We start from the raw sequence: 22,167 nt of genomic DNA on the forward strand, positions 1-22,167 counted from the left end.
GCCCCTTCAGTTACGTCATTCCCACCTCCCCCTCGCTATTGGCCCATCCGCGATACCTTGCCCGGAGCGGCCAATGGCGGCGCTCTCCCCGCCCGGATCCAAGATGGCGCCGCCAGGGGCTGCGGGCGGGTGGCGGTGAGGCGGCCTGCGGGGGGGCCGCAGCCTTCCTCCGCGCTCCGCCGCTGCGCCGCGGGGCCGGCCGGCCGGTGGGCTCGTTCGCTCGCTGGCTGGCCGGCCGGGTCCGCCCCTCCCCTCCGCCATGGCGGCCGAGAGCGGCAGGCAGTTCTGGAAGAGGAGCGCCAAGCTGCCGGGCAGGTGAGAGAGGGCCCGACCCGTACCGTCCGCCCTCCGGGGAACGTTGCAAAGGCCTCCGCCGGGAGGTTGTTGGGTAGGGGAGGTAGAGCCAGCCGCTCTGCTCCGGGAAGGGGCTGTCAGGGGCACCCGTCCTGGCTGTGGGGCTGAGGCCCCAGAGTGCCCCCTGCAAAGGTGGAAGGATACCAGCGGTGTCTGCCCTGCCTATGGGGCAGGGAGGCCTGGGGTACCCCCTGCAGCGATGGAGGGGTGCCAAGGGTATCCACCGTGGCAGTGGGGCTGCGAATCTGGCTGGGAGCCTCAGTTTCCCCCCTGCAAGGTTGGAGGGTTACCAAGGGTATCCACCCTGGCTGTGGGACTAGGGGGCCCTGCAGTGGTGGGGGAGTAACAGGCCTGTCCCCACTGGCTGTGGGGCTGGGGATCCCGAGGGTATCCCCTGCAGGAGTGTGGTGATACCAGGAGCACTCACCCTGGCTGTGGTGTAGGGGAGTTAGCTGGGGGGACCCAAAGCTCTCCTCTGCCCTAGAGGGGGATGCCAGGGGTATACCAGGCTATGGGGTAGGGGAATTCTGCTGGAGGATTGCCTGCTGTGTGAGGGTCAAGGTTAGTGCCAGGATTGCCCTATTGTCTGTAGGGCAGTGTGGAGGCTGCAGGGACCCCCGTGTGCACCTTCTGCCCCACAGGAAGCAGGGTGCAATGGCTTTGGAGGCCCACCTAGGGTGGCCTTGAAGCCAAGCTTGTACCAGTCTCCTTTCCACAGGTACTGAATAAATCTCATCCCTTCTCAAAGCCCTTAGATGCGTTGCCATGGGTGGCATCAGCTTTATCCCAAGGTGCCCCCCTTAGGGTGCATGTAACCCCTCATTATCTTCTGCTGTGTGGGATGTCCCTGCTGATCCACCTCTACTCAGTACCATGGGCTGGGGGGGCTCGCTGTGTGCAACTCCCCTGCTTTGGTTCCTCAGGCTGTGGTGTCCTGCTTGCTGTCAAGGCACTCTCAGCCAGAGTTGGGAGAAACAAGTAAAATGTCTGATTCAGGTGGTGTTCAGGAAGAAGAGGCTGGTGGTGATGGACAAGATGCTTCCTTCAAGGCCTTGGGAGCAAGGCTGCCAGAGGGAGAAGATGCCCACCTCCCTGGGGAGGCTTTCACAAGTGCTGTGCCTGCCTGCTCTTCACATTTGCTCTCATTTGCCTTATCTGAACCCTGCCCTTCCCCTCTTGGTGTGTGGACGCAGTCTGAAATGCTTACTTGGCTCTAAATCCTGCTGGGCCAGTTAAATCTCTCTTTCTGATTTGCTTTCCCACAGTTTCCCTCTGTGCCAGCTCCCTCAGGTCGCTGGGACAAGCCAGGTCTGTGGCAAGCAAAGGGGAAGCAACAAACCCTCCACGTCCCTTCTGCTGGTGGAGGAAGCAAATGTTGTGCTCTCTCTGGGTCGTTCTGTCTCTCCTCACTTACAGAGAGGTCACAGCATGCTCCCAGCTGAGGGTCTTGGACAGCATCTCGCTCCTGCAGTGGCTGACTCGGAGCTTCAGCCTGGAAAGCTCAAACCAGGTGAACCGGTCTGGGAGGCAGCAGGTCCTGCCTAGACAATACTCTCCCAACATCAAGTTTTTGGCAAAGTTCCTGTTCCTAACTGGCTGCTTGGCAAATATCCTGCTGCTGTCCAGGAGCCTTGTTACCACCTCTGAACGCCCAGCCTGCTGGTCCTTTCCAGGGACGGACACTAACAGGGCTTGGGCCACGCAGCCGTGAAGGGTGGAGGTGGGACGTGCTGCATCCATGGTCACTAGATGTGAAGCTCCTTTTCTTCTTCTTTGTCTGAGGATTGGGACATCCTCCTGTGGAGATTCTTGGCTCTTGCCTTCCTTTGCCCTGACAAGCTGGCAGAGGGAGGCTTTGTGAAGGTTTGGAGTCTGTGTTAGCTTCCTTTTCCACAACACGGTGTGGCTTTGGTCACTGGTTGTGTTAGCTGTTAGTCAGTGCTTGGTGCCTGCAGATTTAGGGTGGCAGAAGGAGCAAATCTTGTTTCCTGTTTCCAGTACTGCCCTGGGGGTTGTTGTGCACTGGGAGTTCTCACCCCAGTCATTTTCTGGGGGTGTGCTGGCAGGTTGGTTTCGTGTCTTACCCTGGGTGGTGGGCTGTTCGTTTCCTGCCCTGAAGAGAGCAGCCAGGCCCCTGGGAGGGGTGTTTAGAAGGGGAGAAAGAGAGCCTGCTAAGGTTAAATCTGTGTCCCAAGTGGCACAGCTTTCTGCTGCCATGTCAGGAACCCACACAATGATCTCCTGGTGACTGGTGTAACACAGCTACCATGGCTGTTGTGCCAAGCACTGTCAGTCAGCAGTTGTACCAGACACTGGCCACAGGGGTAACAGGAGATAGCTGTCCCAAAGAGACTTGCCCATTCAGTTTGGGAGTACAGCATCAGCTTTCTTCTTGGCTCCTGATTCAGTGATGTGTTTGCTGAGAGGTGATGCCTGCCCCCAGCTTTCTGCCCATGCAGAAGTTGGGCAAAGGCATCTCCAGCTTGGAGACAGCAGATTCATTCTAGCTGAGCTGCAAAACCAGGCAAGAGTGAGGAAATAAAGCTACTGAGCATCTCTTGGTGGTGTCACTCTGCCTCAGTTTCCTCAGGTGTGGCAGCAGGATGTGGTGATGCAGCTTGGTGTGGAGCTGCAGCATCTGTGGGGAGGGAGGTGGCTGCAGGGACGTGAGCTGAAGGAGCAGGATCAGACACTGTGGCACAAGCTTGCTGTCTGGCAGCTGTGCATCTGCTTGTGTATCTTGGAAGTCACCTGTTGCACACCTCAGAGCATTTACAATCCTCCTGTCCAACCTGTTGCATCCTCTGCCTGGGTGGATAGGGCAGAGAATTGGCAGAGATGGGACAAACACAGGGGCAAAGCTGCTTCGTGCAGCAGCTGGAGTTCTCCAGGGCAGCATGGTGGTGTTCAGCCCTGCCTCTGTTACCTGCTGGAAATGAGACTGTCCTCTTCAGCTGCTTTTGTGGGAGTCCAGGCTGGTGGCTGTGCAGTTAGATCAGCTCAGGGTGCTTGGTTTGAAGGAGTCTGGGTTTCGCTGCATGGGAGGTGGGAGGGACCCTCTGCTGCTGTGTCAGCCGTTAGCCGCTGAAGGCATCAGCCTGTTGCTTCAGAGCCCCAGGAAAGGCTTTCCTCACCCCAGCTGGCTGCCACATCCCCTCCTGTGTCTCTGACACACATCATTCACTCTGCTGGTGAAGTTCAGGCTCGGCAGTGTGTGGATCCCCGCACAGAGGAGCAGCACTGTGGCTGCTGTTCCGAGCTTGGCGCTGAGCATCAGCAGAGGCTCTGCTGGTTCCTCTTCTGCAGGGAGCTGCTGTGAGTCACTGGGCAGCAGCACTGATCTGGAGGGGTTGTTTTTTCTCACTCTTGATAATCTGCTTGCTGTGCCCACCCACGGGGGTATCTCTGCTTAATAGCTGTCCTGACTCCAAGATGCTAATTAGTCAGCAAACTCTTTCTAGGCTGGTTCACTGGTGGTAAACACAGGGAACCTTTCCAGTGCTTCCAGCCACGTGGGACTGCTGCTTCAGCAGCGAGCCCACCCCACACCAGGCTTCACCACCAGCATGTTGCTCTGGTTGTTTCCAGTCTCAGCCTCTGGCCTGGATCTCTGCATCTCTTCCCTGCCAGCTGGGCCTGTTGCTGCCACCTCCTCATCATCAGCTGGTTCCCAGAGTGTTTTCCAGCTGCACCAGGCTGCCATCCCCCTCCTACATGGCTGGGCTCTGCTCGTTTTACTGCCAGGCAGCATCTGCAGCTCCTGGAAACCAGGCCAGCTCTGTTGACCCAAGAGGAGCTCAGCCCTTGTGTGCCAGCTCTGAATGGGCCCTTGTCTGTGCTGTGGGCCCTGGGCCTGTGCTGTGTACCAGGGAATGGGGAGGATTTGTTTTCCAGAGATGGTTTTTCAGGTGGCTGTGGGGTGGCTGTGATAGTTACCCAAAGGGAGGTGACAGCTGAGGATCCCTCTCTCATGTCCAGAGCCTGTAAAAGTAGTGATGAGCACTCATCTGACAGCTCCTCTCTGAGGACCTGCAGCCCTTGGGCTCCTTGTCCCATGAGTCCCATTCCACAGGGAGAGGAGCTGAGGGACTGGGAACAGTGACTCATTTCAGGCCAAGTAGGAAGGTAATTGATAAGCTGGGATTTGGACCCAGGTCAAACTGTCCTGTGCCAGAGGCTGCTTCGCTGTAGTGTTGGCTGCGAGCCCAAGGGCCGCTGCGGGGTTCAAACCTTCCAGCAAGTTATGGAGTCTCAGTGGCCAGAGGCCTTCCCTGTCCTGCAGGGCTCCAAAGGGTGAATTCCCAAACCTGGAAAGCCCCTTGCTGGAAAAGAGACCAAATGTTGGTGTATCAAGGCAGGGGGGCTGAGACACGTGGTCCTCAGTGAACCAGAGGTGCAAACAAAGAGGAGATCTCCAAATCCCAGCTCAGGCTGGAGAGAACTTAAGAGTTTGAACAAAGCTTCTCTTTGCTGCTGCAAAGGACAAATCTTCATCTGAATGTGGCACTTTGGATCTAAGGCTTTGAAGAGAGGAGGTGATTGAAGTTGGGCTCGGTCTCTGCTCAGCTCCTGACAGATGACAAGGCTGAGGAGGTTGTTGAGGGCTGCCCCAGGGCTCTTTGCTCTGCCTCCTGACTTGTTCTGTCCCTTTCCTGCAGCATTCAACCTGTCTATGGAGCACAGCACCCTCCGCTGGACCCCCGGCTCACCAAGAAGTGAGTGTTTTGCCTTCTGGAGATGCAGGCCACGAGGCTTTGCAGGGCTTGGGCTCAGCCCTGCAGTAGGAGGAGGTCTCCAGCATCTTCTGGCCCTGCGGTGTCCCGGCTGGGAAGGGCAGCGGCGGCACGTGGGGCTGCCCGGAGCTCTGCAAGGGCTTCCAGGCAAGGCTTATCTGCTCACACCCCTTTGTGGCCAGGATTCTTATCAGACCAGCCACATCAAAGGAGGCAGGCATGTTGCTGAGCAGTGATGATTGAGCCCTCTGCTCCCCTTTGGAGGCAGAACGAAGGGAAGGGGAGGTAAAGCTGCCCAGCAGCTGCAAGGCTGCAGAACCACAGGACCCTCGCTCCCGGGCAGAGCAGAGCTGAGCTGCTCCATGTCTCCCTGTGGCCATGAAGGTTTCCCCTGGTCTGTGACGCCTCAGGAGGTGGACTTTGCCTCCTGTGGCTGAAGGGTAACTGCAAAGGCTCCTCCTGTGCCCCAGAAAAGAACCAGGCTGCTGGGAACCATCACAGCTGCTTTGGAGTGTCCACGAGCACAGGCTGGCTCCGTCTAACCTCTGAGATGCCTCTGCCCAGGTCCCAGGGCTTTTCTGGGGGTGGTAATTTGCTGGTTTTCTCTAGGGTGGGAGGAGGCAGAGCTGAAGGAATTGCACCTCTCTTCCTTTTGCCCTTCTGAGCAGCAAGCCTGGCAGCTCTCCAGCTGTGTGCTGGCACCGTGGCCTCTGTGCCCTGTCATCATACCAGCTTGGACTCTGCCTCCTGGCAGCCCGGAGAGGCTCTACAAATTCCTTGGGTTTGGGAGGAGGAGGAATGGGAAAGGTGGGAGAAGGGATTGGAGTGATGACATAAGGAAGGAAGTGAAGTGGACTGCTCTGTCAGCATGGCTTGGACAGTCTTTCTCTCTCACTTGCAGCTTCATCAAGGACCGCTCCAAGACCAACGCGCTGCCGATGAAGAGCAAGAAGGCCTCCAGCTTCCACGAGTTTGCTCGCAACACCAGTGACGCCTGGGACATCGGGGATGATGAAGACGAGGACTTCTCTTCCTCCTCTTCTTCTTTGCAAACTCTGAACTCTAAAGTGGCCAAGGCCACAGCAGTCCAGGTTCTGGAGAACCACAGCAAGCTGCGAGCGAAACCTGAGCGGGCGCAGTCTACTCTCAGCGACGTGCCCACCAACTGCAAGGTCATCAAGTCCAGCAGTGAGGCCCAGCTCTCCAGGGCATCTGGTAAGAGCCAGCAGCAGCCTCCTGCTCCACTGCCCTCCTGGTTGACCACTGAACTGAGCTTCTTACTTCTACTTGCATGTTATGGGCTGTGGCACGGTCTGTGTGAAGCCTTTGCCTCCTTGTAGCATCTTGTACTCCAAGGAGCCATTGTTGGAGGTGTGGCCTCAGTGCTTCAGTGTCCTCTGCTGCTCAGTGTCCTGCAGACAGGCATGTCTGTCCCAGGGCATCCCATGGGCTGGGTGCTAAGGGATTTTGGAGATCTCTTTTTAAGTTCTTGCTCAGGGTTGCTCCCTGCTTCCTTTGGGATCCTGTAGTTGCTCTTAGTAAAGGTCTGGATGAGGCCCTATGGAGCCCAAGCTGGGCAGAGAACTGAGCAGCATCAGCTTCTGCTCTCTCTGCCTTGTGCCTTTGCTGTGGCAGGGACCCAGCAGGTCCCTGCTGCCAGAAGGTGGCATTGGCAGCCTGTGGCCTCCTCTCTCTGCTCTAGCAATTAGCTCTATCGCTGCTTGGTTCAGTGGCAAGCAGACCAGATCAGTTCTGGGATTCCCACAGCTCCTGCCCATAGCTTCCTATGGAAAGAGGGAAGTCTGGTCCACTGGCAGCCACTGGATGCAGGAGGAAGGAAGGGAAGAGGAAATGATGGAAGAGAAGCCTGCAAAGCAACTGATCCCTCAAGTGTGCCAGCGGCGCTCTGCCTGCTGGGGCTGGGGAAGAGAGGGAGGAAAATCTGCATTGGCAGTTCGCTGCCAGTGACCAGAGGAGCAAGGTTAGGGTTTGGAGCTGCAGCTTTTCCCCTTCTACCCCTTGCAGAGGAGGCCTGTGTGAGGACCCCCCTCCAGAAGCAGCAGTCCCTTCCCCTCCGCCCTGTCATTCCTCTCGTCGCTCGCATCTCCGACCAAAACGCTTCGGGGGCTCCCCCCATGACAGTGCGGGAGAAAACTCGCCTGGAGAAGTTCAAACAGCTCCTTTCCAGCCACAACACAGACCTGGGTGAGTGTGGCAAAAGGGGGGTGGGAAGGGGGAGGTGGAGGAGGGGGCCTGCTGCCTGCTTCAGGCATACGTCGTTTTCTGCCCCCCCGGAGCAGAGCTGATGATAGCCTGAAGCAGGTGGGATGGTTGCATGAGCTGCTCTGTCCTCTACCAGCTCTCTGTTTGTTCCCAGTCTTTCTCCATCTCACTGGGGGCTTTTGGGCTGTGCATGAGAGCTGAGGCTCTGGCATTCCAGGAGCCCTTGCAGCCAGCACCAGGTCCATGCCCAGGCGGAGCTGAAATCATCTCCGCTCCCTTTGCTGCAGACCACATCCCCAGACACTGCTGAGGTGGAGCCTTCCTGAGCCAGCAACGAGCTCTTGTGGCCAAGAAGGTCAATGCCATTCTGGGGTATATTAGAAGGGCTGTGGTTAGTAGGTGAGAGAAGCTCTCCTCCCCCTCTACTCTGCCCTGGTGAGGCTGCATCTGGACTATTGTGTCCAGTTCTGGGCCCCTCAGTTCAAGAAGGACCTCAGGGAACTGCTTGAAAGAGTCCAGCACAGAGCCACAAAGCTGCTGAAGGGAGTAGAACATCTTCCTGATGAAGAGAGACTGAGGGAGCTGAGGGCTCTCTAGCTTGGAGAGCAGGAGGCTGAGGGTGACCTCATTCACATTGATAAAGCTGTGCAGGGTGATGCCCAGAGGCTGGAGCCAGGCTCTGCTGGGGGATGCCCAATGCCAGCCCAAGGGGCAGTGGTGGAAGCTGAGGCAGAGGAAATTCCATGGAAACAGGGGGAAAAAAATTTTCACTGTGAGGGTGACAGAACCCTGGAGCAGGCTGCCCAGGGAGGTTGTGGAGTCTCCCTCTCTGGAGATACTCAAAACCTGTCTGGGTGTGTTTCTGTGTGATCTGCTTCAGGTGACCCTGCTCTGGCAGTGGGGGTTGGACTGGGTGATCTTTTGAGGTCCCTTCCAGCCCCTAACATTCTTTGATCTGTGATTGATTGAGGCTGTCTCCAGAGCCTGCAGGAGCAGACTGGGCTTTCCTCTCCTTCTAGGTTGTAGTGGTGCCTGGACGTGCCTAGGATCTAATCCATTGCCACCACTGTCCGTTTGCAGATGAGCTGAGGAAGTGCAGCTGGCCTGGGGTGCCCAGGGAGGTCCGGCCCGTGACCTGGCGTCTCCTCTCAGTGAGTACCTGGAGCTGGGGTGCAGGCCCCTGGGAGCAGTGTGCCAAGCCTGGGGCATGCACTCCTAGAACCTTGTGTGTCTAGAGCTAGGTTTGCTCTTGCCGTGGCTGTGCCCAGCCCAGGGTGAGCTGGGAGGGGGTTTTGGACTGGGAGTGTAATTGCTGTGTCCTCTTGGAGCACCAGGGCCAGAGTGGTGCTAGCAGATGATTTTCTCCCTTTGCCCTGGCTCTGGTGAGATCCCACCTGGAGAACTGTGTCCAGCTGTGAAGCCCCAACCACAAGAAGGAGATGGAGCTATTAGAGCAGGCCCAGAGAAGGCCGTGAAGATGCTCTGAGGGCTGGAGCACCTCTCTATGAAGACAGGCTGAGAGAGTTGGGGTTGTTCAGCCTGGAGAAGAGAAGGCTCCTAAGAGACCTTCTACTATTTGAAAGAGGCTACAGGAAAGCTGGAGAGGGACTTTTCACAAAGGCATGGAGTGAGAGGATGAGGGGCAGTGGCCTCAAGCTGGAAGAAGCTCCATTTAGATTAGACTTTAGGAGGAAGTTCTTCCCCATGAGGGTGCTGAGGCACTGGACCAGGTTGCCCAGAGAAGTTGTGGAGGCTGGAAGCATTCAAAGACAGGTTGGATGGGGCTTTGAGCAAGCTGGTCCAGTAGAAGGGTTGCCACTAGATGATCTTTGAGGTCCCTTCCAACCCAACCCCTTGATTCTATGCATCTGTGGCTCACTCCATGTCAGGAAACTCAGCCCCATGGCCTTGCTCCAAGAGCAGCGAAGGCGTCTGGGAGGGCCCAGCCCCGAGTCTCTGTGCCTCGTGTTTCCAGCTTGCCTGGCAGGGGTTGGGGGGGGGTTGTGGTGTGGGAGGCAAGGGTCTGCCCTGAGAGGAGCTGTGCCGCCGCAGGGCTACCTGCCGGCCAACACGGAGCGGCGGAAGCTGACGCTGCAGCGCAAGCGGGAGGAGTACTTCGGCTTCATCCAGCAGTACTACGACTCCCGCAACGAGGAGCACCACCAGGACACCTACCGGCAGGTACCGCTGCTGCCTCCCGCGGGCCTTCCTCCCCTCCTGCACTCCCTCTCCTCCCTCTTGCCGCTGTTGCTTCTCCACCCTCCACTGGGGGTGCGGCAAGGAGAGTGTGGCCGGCAGGCAGAGGGAGCTTCTCCACCTCTGCTCCATCCTGGTGAGACCACACCTGGAATACTCTGTCCAGTCTGGGGCTCCCCAGTTCAAGAGGGACAGGGATCTGCTGGAGGGAGTCCCACAGAGAGCTGTGGGGATGATGGAGGGACTTGGACATCTCTCCTATGAAGAAAGACTGAGAGCCCTGGGGCTGTTTAGTCTGGAGGAGAGAAGGCTGAGAGGGATCTGATCAATGTCTATCAGTATCTGAGGGGTGGGGGGTGAGGTGAAGGTGGCAGGCTCTTTCTGGTGGTCCTCAGTGATAGGAGAAGGAAGAGTTGATACAAGGTGGGACACAGGAGGTACCAACTCAGCATGAGGAGAAGCTTCTTTGGTGTGAGGGTGCTGGAGCCTGGAGAGGTTGAGGAGTCTCCTTCTCTGGAGACTTTAAAGAGCCACCTGGATATGTTCCTGTGTGACCTTGGCCTAGGAGGGTTTGGACTGGATGATCTCCACAGGTCCCAACCCCTACCATTCTGTGATTCCTCCTGTTTCTGTCTTCTTGCAGGTATTAGTTTAAACCTTCTCTAAATTGCTCTGTTTCAGCCCCCAGCTCTGACCACTTGCCCACACCTGAGCAGGGCAGACTGGAGGCAGAGCTGTCCCTGATTTCCTCAGCACAGGCATCCTCTGTAACCCTCACTGTGCTTGTCAGCAAGTGCAGCTCTTGCCTTGGGGGGAGCACAGGGGGGTGGATTTCCCTGTTAGCCTGTGATGGGTTACTGTGCCCCTGGAGTTCACAGCAGGTGTGTGCAACCTACCCTCTGTTGCAGATCCACATCGACATTCCGCGGACCAACCCGCTCATCCCCCTCTTCCAGCAGCCACTCGTGCAGGAGGTAAGAGGGAGGGAAGCTCCTGCTCCACATGGGCTGTGTGGGGTTAGCCCAGCCCTGCCCATCGTGAGTTCTGTGGGGAGACTTTCCTGCCTGGTGCAAATACCTGCTGAAACTGTTCCACCTTCTTCCATGTTCCTGAAGGGTGTCAGATGTGGAGCTCAGGGGTTATGAGCTCAGCTCTTCTGTGGTGAGATGTAGCCAGGAGTTGGGGAAAGGCCTCAAGCTTTTGTTTCAAAACAAACTGAAGGCATTTGGGCCTGAACAGGTTCTGTTTGCTACAAAACCTCTGTTGGAGCAGTCTGTGAGGAACCTGGACAGGGCTGGGTTTGAGAAGGAGGCCAGGAGGTGTGGGGCATCTGTGCTTTCTGGATACTGTGTCAGTGTGGTGTCCTGGGGCTGGGGCAGTCTGGGAATAGCACACTGGTGGCTGGGAAGAGGCTGCTGGGAATAGCACACTGGTGGCTGGGAAGAGGCTGCTGTGCTGGGAGCTCTGCTGCTCTGTGGGGTTCTGCTGGGAGCAGATAACAGCAGTGGCTGTCCACGTGATGCTGAGCCAGATCTGCAGCCCTGCTGATAGCAGCCCTGTCCTGTGCAGGGAAGGCTCTTAACCACCTAGAGCTTGACAAGTTGGGTCTGCTCTGCCTCTCTTCAGAGGAGCAGAATGAGCAGCCTGGTCTGAATGTTCTGTGATGTGTGCTGGCCTGTGTGGGCTCTGTGGATCATAGCAGAGTCTCTCCTAGCACCTGTATGCTGCTTACCTTCCCTGTGCTGCTGCAGAAAGCCTGCCAGTGCATGAGCCCTGCTCCCTCAGCTTGGCAGCTTTGCTCTCCTGCCTTTCCTCTGTGCACAGCTAATGCAGGCTGCTGCTTTGCCTCCTTCCCCAGATCTTTGAGAGGATCCTCTTCATCTGGGCCATCCGACACCCAGCCAGCGGCTACGTGCAGGGCATCAACGACCTGGTCACTCCCTTCTTTGTTGTCTTCCTCTCTGAGTATGTTGGTAAGTGACAGTTGCTGTTTGAGGCACGGTGCTGCCTCTCCAGCATGCTGCTGGAAACGGTGTGAAGTGCAAACCTGCCTGCCTGGAGGGGGAGCTGGCTCCTTTCTTCAGCACCTGTGCCAGGCCAGAGATGCATAGAACCAGAGAATGCTAGGGGCTGGAAGGGACCTCTGGAAATCATCCAGTCCAAGCCCCCTGTCCAGCAGGATCACCCAGGGCAGGTCACACAGGAACACATCCAGATGGGTCTTGAAAGCCTCTAGAGAAGCAGACTCCACAACCTCTCTGGGTAGCCAGCTCCAGCATCTCCATAGCAAAGTTCCTCCTCATGTTGAGGTGGAACTTCCTGGGTTCCAGTTTGTATCTGTTGCCCCTCATCCTGTCACAGGGCATCAGTGAAAAGAGCCTGGTCCCTTCTTCTTGACCCCCACCCTTCAGATACTTATCAGTGTTAACAAGATCCCCTCTGGGGCTGCTCTTTGCTCTTCTGCAGCCAAACAGCCCCAGGGCTCTCAGCCTTTGCTCATCAGACAGATGTTTCAGTCCTTTCATCATCCCCAGAGCCTCCACTGGACTCTTTCCAGTAGTTCCCTATCTCTCTTGAACTGGGAAGCCCACAACTGGACACAGTACTCCAGATGTGGCATGACCACAGAGGGGGAGGAGAACCATCCTTGCCCTGCTGTTCCCACTCCTCTCAGTGCACCCCAGGAGACCATTTGCCACCTTGGCCACAAGGGCACATAGCTGTCCCATGCAGCCTGACCTCTTCCTGTATCTGTGCTGCCTGGTTGAGTTGGTTCCAGGGTCAGAATGTCTGAGGGACCTTCCCTGTTCAAAGCTGTGTGTACAGCTGGCCTGGAAGAGTCTCCCTCACCTTTCCTTGAAAGCTGGCTCTGGGAAGCTGGCACCACCAGCAGAGGCACCACCTCTGCCCTCACACCTCCTGTGTTTCCTGTCCCTGCTCTGAGTGGGCTGCTAGCAGAACCCCATTGTGCTGCCAGCTGGCTCCTTTGCTTAGCTGCCTGCTGGCTTCCCTGGCACGTTGGTGTTGGAGCTTCTGAAGGGCTGTCTCCTGCAGCAGCTGACTCAGCAGGACCCTCACAGCTCTCTCAGGACCCTGTGTGTGTGACTGGGAGCTGGCAGGCAGAGGTGGGAGCTCACAGGCTGTTCTCTTTGGGCAGCTGACACCCTGCTCTTCTGCCTTTTCAATCCAGTGGCCTCTTGCAAAGCAAGCTTGCCTCTGGTCATGGACTGCTCCCTACCTCCAAGTTCATTGTAGACTTCTAACCCCTCAGCCATGCTTTGGGCAGGCATTGCATCTGCAGGCAGCAACTCCTCTACAGCTCAGTTAAAATCTCTCCTTGGTGCTCCCCAGCTGGTGAATGTCTCTGGTTGGTGATGATTATTTATCAGTTACTAGACCAAGGCCTACAACATCCTTCAGAGAGCTTCTCTGGCTTCCCTCAGAGGGCTGGAAGAATCCATAGGGAAAAGGTGGGTGGTCTGGGTAGGGGATGGTCTGTGGCTTATTCAGCACATTCAGGGAACAGTTTGGCAGCTTCCATTGCTCCTTCTGACACGAACAAGGAAGCAGAGTCAGCAGTGCCCAGCAGACTCCCAAAGGGATTGACCTCAGCTTGCTCGAGCAGTTCGTTGGCCATGCTGCTCTGTCTTTGCCTTGATGCCCTTCCATTGTCACCAAAGAAGGTGTGGGGAGGAAGGGGATGGTGCTTCTCCAGGTCCTGCAGGAGCTAAACAGACCAGTGAGTGAAAAATATTCCCAGGAGGAGGAGGAGGTGAGAGCAGTGCTGGAGCTGCTGGCTCCTCACTTCCCATCCTCCTGCAGGCAGGACCTGTGAGCGCTGCCAGCCTGCAACAGCTGCCCTGCAGCTTATCTGAGCCTGGAGGGTGGCCCAGCTCCATCCCTCAGCCCTCTCCTCTCCCTCTTGCTCCCTTACAAGCAAGATCAAAGATGCTTGGTTGGATTTCTGATGCCCTGGGTTTGGAACTGGGCCAGTTTAGCTGTGGCATCTGTTGATGGGATTTAGTGCTGTGACAGCTCCCTCTGAGGCCTCTGTCTGCAGCGTGGTGAGGAGGGAGGGGAGGAAAGAGCTGCTTGGCTCAGCTGAGCCAGGAGGGCCAGACCTCCTGGCTGTCTCCTCCCCACCTTCCACTGCCTTCCCATGCCTGTTGTCCTCTACAGCCTCCAGGTTCAAGTCAGCCTAGCCTGGAGCAGGTGATCTCAGCTCCACACTCGGCCAGCACCACCCTCGAGGCATCTGCTCTCCCCTTGCCCTTCCTGGTGCCTCCTGAGTCTGTTTAAAAGCAGGAGCAGCCTTTTGCCCTCTGGGAGTGCCCTCTGGGGACAGAGCTGCCACTGACTTTTGGGTGCTCAGCTCCCAGTCCACTGAGTTATTAAAACACAAATCTCTACTTCCCCCTCAGCAAGGCTCTTCCTGCACAGGGCTGCTTCTGGCTGCTGAAGCTCTGCTGTCAGCCAGGCTCCAGAAGGAGGAGGAGAAGCTCTGTGAAGCTGAGCTGTCCCTCAGCTGCTGGCTTTACTGTCAGGCTCATGCTGGGTTTAACTCAGAGCCTTTTAGCTCTCCAGGAAGCTGTTTACACCCCTTTGGGTCCTCATGACTGTGCCCCAGGGTCCTGCCTTCCTGTAGAGGTTTCTGAGGCTTTGGCAGTTCTTCCTCATGGGTTCTCAGAGTTGCAGAAGCACTTTCTGGGTGCTTCTGTTGTGCTTCAGACCTGGGATGATGCTGCTGAATCCAGCTGGGAGTAGGAACTGAGCTGCCTGGTGCTGCCTCAGGCCAAGAGCAGTGTTTCCTCCCATGGTTTCCGGCTGCAGTGAACAACTCAGCTCCCCCAGCTCTGAGTGGTGCTGCCAGCTGGCAGAGCCCAAGGCAGGATCTGCTCCAGTAAGCGTGGTCCCATCTGGTACCAGGGAGCTTTGACCATGCACAGCCCTTGAGGAGAGAACCACAGCAGCAGCACTGTGGAATTCCTCCCATGGCCCTCTGGGGAGCTGGGCTGGGTTTGGATCATGGCTGCTGAGTCTTTTGGGTCCTTCAGCGCTGGAGGTGAGTGTGTGGGTGCCCTGCTCTGCTTTGGGCAGGCCACTCACGTTATGCAGGGAGTCTTGCAGTACTGCTTGCCTTGCCTTGGCTTCATAAAGCCCCTCAGTGTCTCCCAGAGCCTCCTGATGTCCTTCCTCCTCCCTGTCTTGCAGAGGAGGATGTGGAGAACTTTGATGTGACCAACCTGTCGCAGGATGTTCTGCGGAGCATTGAAGCAGACAGCTTCTGGTGTATGAGCAAGCTGCTGGATGGGATCCAGGTGAGCCTCTCCTGGGACTGGGAGGCTTCCTCTCCCCTTGCTGGGGCAGCAGCACTCTCTGCTGGCTGAGCTCTCTGCATGTCCCAGTGGCAGGGAGATTTTTGCTCCTGCACTAAGCTAAATCTGAGTAAAATGCAGTGGAAATAAGATGCTGTGGCTGTCCAGCTGGCTCTGTCCCAGCTAGGGGCTTCACAGCAGGCAGATGATGCTGGTGCTCAGGAGCTGTCTCTCCTTGCCTCAGGGTGGTCTTGGGTCTCTGTGGAGCTGGTTTGGGTTGTTTCTAGCTGTTGTTGGGGCTGCTGCTTCTGACTCCTGGCCTCTTTCCACAGGATAACTACACCTTTGCACAGCCAGGAATCCAGAAGAAGGTCAAAGCCCTGGAGGAGCTGGTCAGCAGGATCGATGGTAGGTGACCAGGGGATCTTCCAGCTAAACATGAGAAGGAACTTCTTTACTTTGAGAGTGGCAGAGCCCTGGAGCAGGCTGCCCAGGGAGGTGGTGGAGTCCCTCTCCCTGTTGGTGTTCAAGCAAGGTGTGACCATAGCACTTGGGGTTTAGTGGCTGTGGTGGTGTTGGGTTGATGTTGGACTGGATGTTCTTAGAGGGCTCTGCCAGCTGCAATGGTTCAGTGATTCTGGGTAGCACAGGGGGAGGTGTGGAGGCGCTTGGGAGGTGGGGGCTCAGGCTGGCCAGCTGTGCCCAGGTGTGCAGGTGACATGTGCTGTTCCAGAGCAGGTACACAATCACTTTAGGAGGTACGAGGTCGAGTACCTGCAGTTTGCCTTCCGCTGGATGAACAACCTGCTGATGAGGGAGCTGCCCCTGCGCTGCACCATCCGCCTCTGGGACACCTACCAGGTAGGCAGCCTCCCGCTCCTCCCCTGCCCCGGCCGCGCTGGGACCGCTTCCCGCCGGGGGCTGGGGACTTGTGGCAGCACCGTGCAGCTGAGGAGAGGAGGGGAGCAAAGCAGTGTGGCCCTGGGGTGTTTGCAGTCAGCTGAAGGGAAGGTGGCCCAGCAGGATGTGTGTCTGGGGAGGTTGTGCTCCAGGTGGGCTGCAGCAGCTGACCCAGGGGTTTGCTGTCCACAGTCGGAGCCAGAAGGGTTCTCCCACTTCCACCTCTACGTCTGTGCCGCCTTCTTGATCAAGTGGAGGAAGGAGATCCTAGATGAGGAAGACTTCCAGGTGAGTCCCTGGGGCTGGGGGTAACAGGGAGGGAGTTGGCTGTGGCTGGGAGCCCAGCATGGACATGATCAATGTTCCTCTCAAAGCTGATGCCTGAAAGCCACTGCTGAGCCTCAGCACGCAGGGCAGGACTCTGGGAGGGGTCAGACCTCAGCTGCCAGCTCCTCCCCGGGCTCCAGCTTTGATCAGGAGAAGTCCCTCGGTGTCTGCCTTCTGGTGTCCAGCTCTAGCACAGTGGCAGCACCCTTTACCTCAAGGGCTTTGTGTGCACCTCAGGTGCTGCACTGATTCACATCTGGACATCAGCACATCTTAAAGCTGCCTCTGAGCCTTTCAGAGCTGCGAGGCTGGGGGTGAAAGTCACTAAGTGCTGCTGCCTCTGGTGATGCCAGCCCTGAGCCTGCTCTGGAGCTGTCCTCTGCCTTCAAGCACCTTCCCCTCTTGCAGGGCCTTCTGATGTTGCTGCAGAACCTGCCCACGATACACTGGGGGAACGAGGAGATCGGACTGCTGCTGGCTGAAGCCTACAGACTCAAGTACATGTTTGCAGACGCCCCCAACCATTACCGCCGATAGGTGCCAGGACTCCGCCCCCTCCTCCGCCCCCTGCCCTGCCCCTCGTCCTGGCCCAATCTGATCACTGTGGCATTTTTGTCGTCCCAAGTCCTCGGACACTCCGGCTGGGAGCTGCTCCTCGCTGTACAAAGCTCACATCAACTCTTGTCTTAACTCTCAACGTGTGCCTGGCTGCCACTCCGTGCCCCTGGCTGTGCCACTCCAACCACCTGCAGTATTTCAGGCCCTGCTGCTGGCTCCACCCAGGGAGAGAGGCTTGAAGGGGCTTGGGGGAAGACGTTGGGGGGCAGCTTTCCAGATGAACTGAGCCGAGGATGAAGCCCTCCTGTCCTCTCCACTTCTTGCCCTGGGCTTGTCCAGCTGGGACCACCTTGGCTTGGCTGCCTCCTGTGAACCTGCTGCCACGTGTGCTGCCCCATCTGCTCCTGCTCACTCCATCTCCCAGCTGAAAATGCCTTATCAGAGACCTGCCTGGCTGGAGAATCCTCCCCCCACACCGAGGGCAGCAGGGCAAGAAGTTCCTCTCAGGGCCTAACTTTGCTCCAAGGGTCCGGAGACCTCTAAGCACTTTGTGGGCTCAGGAGAGAGCCTCTCGTGCCTGCCCTCTGCTTCTCATCCCCTTTGCCTCCCTCTCCCCCAGGGCAGGGGGGTGGGCACGGAGGGGCTGGGGCCTTTGCTCCATCCAGGCATGGGCTGACCACTCCAAGGGACTCCTGGTGGCTGATGTGCTGTCGGTACAACCCCCTCCAGTGCAGGGGGAGGGGGGGTGGGAGGAGGGCTGGGAGGGGAGCAGCAGCATCTCCTGAAGCTCCCTTGTGCAGCTCCTCCGAGGCATTGTGTGTATATTGTGTTCTTGTGTATATGGGTCAGAGCTGTACAATATCTGTCTCTGTTTGTAGCAGATAATGATTTTATATTTATAATCTGCACCCCCTTCTCCTCACCCCTCCCCATGCCTGGGAAAGATGCCTGGGGACAGCCTTGGAGGGCTCTGGAACCCCTCCGGCGGTGGAGAGCGCCTGCCCCCAAGGTGTTGCTGCAGTGTTGGAGCTGCCAGGATGAGGTGTGATGGAAATGCAGATCTCAAGGCTTCCCCTTGAGGAGGATTTGGGTGTTGAAGGGAGATGGAAGCTCCATCAGGAAGCAGGGAAGAGCCATGTCGAGGAAACAGGGTATCTGGGCTGCTTGTGCCCCTCCAAGCACTGCAGGGCAGAGCTGTGCCTGGGGGTCTCTGGGAAGCATCCTGGATCCAGCACTGGCTGCCCCCAGCACTCCCCAGCCCTGCAGCCACAGACAGGTCCTCCTGGGACTAGCAAGGACCAGGCCTTGCTGCCATCTGCTTTTAAATCAAACCAACCAGGGATGTTCCCACGGGCAGGCACCGGCTGGGCTGTGCCAGGAGGGTGGAGGGTGCTGGACCCAGGCCACCCTGGGTTGCCTGGGGGCTACCTGGGCAGGGTGTGGAGCATCCTGAGCCCTCTGCTTTCTGTTGCTGCTCCTGGTGGGAAGAGGCAGCAGGCCGTGAGGCCGAGCATGTGGAAGGCAGAGCCTCGTTGCCAATAAAACTCCAAACAGTGTATCAAGAAACTGCTTCCAAACCTGGAGTGGTTCTTCTCAGAGCCTGGCCTCTCCCTCTGCCTGCCAGGCAGAGCTGGCAGCCCTCCTGTCAGGGAATGCCAGGGTGGAAAGGCCCTCAAGGATCTTCTAGGTAAGAACATCACCAATTAAACAACAAAAAAGGGGGGAAAAGCAACAAACCCCAAACCAACAAGTGAGCTGGGGGGGAGTGGGGGTGGGGAGGGAGTTGAGGTACATCAGCTACCCTCCCAACCCCCCTCCCCTTCTTTGCTCTTTGCACCACCATGGGCAACTCTGCTGCTGCTGAGAGCAGTTTGTGGGAGGACAAAGCCCTTGATGCTCCCTGCAGTCACTTTTTATCCCCTATTGATTATTGAAGTCCAAGTTGAAGTCCAAGCAGGACTCACTTCACACCGATCCCCCAGCACCCACTTGCCCTCTGCCCTGCTCGGGGGAGTCTCTTGGTGTGGCTCCTGGCACTGGCTCATGTCCTCCCCCTTGGGCTCAATGGAGGTGAGCAGTGGGGCTGGCACCGCTGCAGCTGGAGAGCCTGGCAGATGCCATTGCCATGGAAACCTTTTAGCTGCAGTGATTCACTAGATCCCAATTTCATTTGTGAAGAAAGGAGGCAGGGTGGGAGGGGAGAAGCTCTTTGCTTAACATGGAGTAAGGAGAGAACTGTTGGGGTTGGAAAAGACTCCCACAATCCAGTCCAACCAGCAACCCACCACCACCATGGCCATTAAACCATGGCCATTAAAGCATGGCCCACAATCCCATGGCCACACCCTTCTTGAACACCTCATTTGGGCTAATTAAGTGGCTCAGTTAGTAGCGCATAAGACCTGTAATGGGAAGGTTGTGAGTTCAAGCCTGCAGTGGGCAGTAGTGTCCTCCCTACTCTAGTCATGAGGTCTGTGGTGACAGGTTGGACTCGATGATCTTTGAGGTCTCTTCCAACCTTAGTGATACTGAATACTAATTTCCTTTCTATCACCTGAGACTAGGGAAAGGAGACCAACCCCCACCTGGCTCCAGCCTCCTTCCAGGATGTTGTAGAGAGCAATGAGGTCTTCCCTAAGCCTCCTTTTGCCAGGCTCAACACCCCCCACCTCCCTCAGCTGCTCCTCCCCAGCCCTGTTCTCCAGACCCCTTCCCCAGCCATTCTCCGGCCCAGCTCCACCCCCTCACTGTCCTTGGGAGCGAGAGGCCCAAAACTGACCTCGGGATTCGAGGTGTGGCCTTACCTGGTGCTGAGAACAGAAGGCAATGTCCTGGGCCTTGGGCTGCCATAAACAAGGAAGGACTCTTGAGGTTTGGTTGTGGTTTTTTTTTTTGGTGTGGTTTTTTTATACAGTAGAACATTTATTTCTCAGAGAGAAAATATAGTCTCAGACAGTCAGATTATAGTAGGTAAAATTAGCATCTCTCCTCTCTTTACAAGCATAGATTTTCTTTTTTCTCTTCTTCTGATCACCTCTCTTATACCATCTGATATAAACAACTCTAGAAAGCAAATAACCTCTCACTTTCTACAATAAATAGAGCAATCATCTGTGCTTTACAGCAGACTGACAGCAACGTTTAGGTCCCGGAGCCACAGCAGGATATCAGCCAGTTCACAGCCTAAGATGGCATTAAAAATAAAACCACAAAGAGGAAAAAGAGGTAAAGAAAGAAAATAGGAGGAAAAAACCAAGGGAAAAAATCAAACTAAAAAAATCCAAATACCAACAACCCAAACCAAACCCCAACCCAAACCAAAGCCCAACCAAAACAAACCCCAACCCAAACTAAAGCCCAAAACCCCAAAACAAACCCCAACCAAAACAAACCCCAAACCCCAACCAAACCAAACCCCAAACCAAACCAAATCCCAAACCAAACCCAACCCCAAACCAAAACAAAGCCCCAATGAAACAAAACCCAAACAGAACAAAGCCACACAAAAAAGACCCCAAACAAAACCAAACCCCAACCAAATGAAACCAAACAAACCCAAGGCAAAACCCCAAACCAAAACAAAAAGGACAAACCAAACCCAACCCCCAAAGTAAACAAATCAAACCAAACCCCAAAACAAAAAAGCCAAACAAACCAAACCCCCAAACCAAAACCCTCAAGAAAACCAAGACACCCAAAACTCAACCAAAACAAACCCCAAATGAAACAAAGCCAAACAAAAAAGACCCCCAACCAAAACCAAACGAAACCAAACAAACCCAAGGCAAAACCCCAAACCAAAAGGACAAAACAAACCCAACCCCCAAACTAAACAAATAGAACCAAACCAAAACCCAAAACAAACCCCAAAACAAAAAAGCCAAACCAAACCAAACCCCCAAAACAAAAAAGCCAAACAAACCAAACCCCCAAAACCAAACCAAAACCCCCAAGAAAACCAAGACACCCAAAACCCAAACCAAAAACCCAACCCAAACCTGCAAACAAAACCAAAACCCCAAACCAAACAAGAACCAAATAAACCAAACCAAACCCCAAACCAAACCCCAAACCAAACCAAAAACCCCAACCCAAACCCGCAAACAAAACCAAAACCCAAACCCAAATAAACCAAACCCAACCCCCAAACTAAACAAATAAAACCAAACCAAAAACCAAACCAAGCCCCCAAACCAAAACTAAAAAAGCCAAACCAAACAAACCCCCACAGTAAACAAAACCAAAAAACCCAAACCAACCAAACCCCCAAACAAACAAAAACCCCAAACCAAAAACCCCAAAACCCCCAAGAAAACCAAGACACCTAAAAATGAACCAAACCAAACCAAAATCCTAAACCAAACCAAACCCCAAACAAAACCAAACCCCCAACCAAACCAAAAAACCCAGCCCAAACCCGCAAACAAAACCAAAACCCCAAACCAAACAAGAACCAAGTAAACCAAACCAAAACCCCCAAAAACAAAACCCCCAAACCCCAACTAAAACTCAACAAACAAAATCAAAGCAAAGAAAAACCCCAAACCAAAATAACAAACACTGAAAGACAACCACAATGAAACTAACCCAAACCAAACCCCAAAAGACCCAACCCCAACCCTCAAACCAAAACCCCAAACCAAACAAGAACCAAATAAACCAAACCAAAACCCCCAAACCCCAACCAAAACTCAACAAAATCAAAGCAAAACCCCAAACCAAAATAACACTGAAAAACAAACACCACAATGAAACTAACCCAAACCAACCAAACCAAACCCCAAACCAAAAGACCCAACCCCAACCCTCAAACCAAAACCCCCAACCAAACAAGAACCAAATAAACCAAACCCCAAACCAAAACCCCCAAACCCCAACCAAAACAAAATCAAAGCAAAACCCCAAACCAAACCAAACCACCACCGAAAGACAAACACCACAACGAAACTAACCCAAACCAAACCCCAAACCAAAAGACCCAACCCCAACCCTCAAACCAAAACCCCAAACCAAACAAGAACCAAATAAACCAAACCCCGAACCAAAACCCCCAAACCCCAACCAAAACAAAATCAAAGCAAAGAAAAACCCCAAACCAAGCCAACAACCGAAAGACAAACACCACAACGAAACTAACCCAAACCAAACCCAAACCCCAACCCAACCCGAAAGCAGCCAACAAACAAAACCAAACAACAAAGAAAAATAGAACCACCCCCTCCCTCACCTCCCCCCCACCAAAAAAAACCCAACCCAACCCCAAACCAACCCCAACCAACTCCCCCAAGCTCTTCAGACATACACACAGGTCACGAGTCCACAGCTGAGCTACCACCTGGAGGAAGGGAAAGGTTCCTGGCAATAAGTTACACTGTGTGCAGCTAAACAACAGGACCCAGCAACACCGACTTCAAGGACTTCAAGGATGGTGACAAGAGGTCTAAATAATTTAAGAGTGGTATTCTGTTTTTTACAGCTATGTACACAGAAGGGGGCCCTTCCACCAGCCACGCTCCACAGGCATCATCATCATCATTATTATCATCAATTATATTATCAGC

General features: G+C 55.4%; 1 protein-coding gene across 4 annotated transcripts; it reads left to right on the forward strand.

Annotated features, from left to right (window-relative positions):
• Positions 1–98: 98 nt before the first annotated feature.
• On the forward strand, positions 99–21,754 carry TBC1D22B (TBC1 domain family member 22B). Of its 4 annotated transcripts, none has more exons than XM_068159485.1 (13): positions 99–315; positions 5,013–5,069; positions 5,989–6,302; positions 7,113–7,292; positions 8,391–8,461; positions 9,363–9,491; positions 10,415–10,480; positions 11,365–11,479; positions 14,718–14,824; positions 15,154–15,229; positions 15,555–15,682; positions 15,914–16,009; positions 16,457–21,754. In XM_068159485.1, exons 1-13 carry the CDS (start codon positions 260–262, stop codon positions 16,583–16,585), a joined length of 1,524 nt encoding a protein of 507 aa, XP_068015586.1. In that variant the 5' UTR covers positions 99–259; the 3' UTR covers positions 16,586–21,754. The 4 variants fall into 4 exon arrangements, with proteins under 4 accessions (XP_068015586.1, XP_068015589.1, XP_068015588.1 ...); XM_068159488.1 differs by lacking the exon at positions 99–315 and adding an exon at positions 1,765–1,864; XM_068159487.1 differs by lacking the exons at positions 99–315; positions 5,013–5,069 and adding an exon at positions 5,333–5,651.
• Positions 21,755–22,167: the final 413 nt, after the last annotated feature.

Source organism: Melanerpes formicivorus, unplaced genomic scaffold (assembly GCF_026170545.1).
Source record: "Melanerpes formicivorus ecotype bairdi unplaced genomic scaffold, bMelFor1.0.p_v2 SCAF_46, whole genome shotgun sequence".
In the NCBI taxonomy this organism is placed as follows: domain Eukaryota; kingdom Metazoa; phylum Chordata; class Aves; order Piciformes; family Picidae; genus Melanerpes; species Melanerpes formicivorus.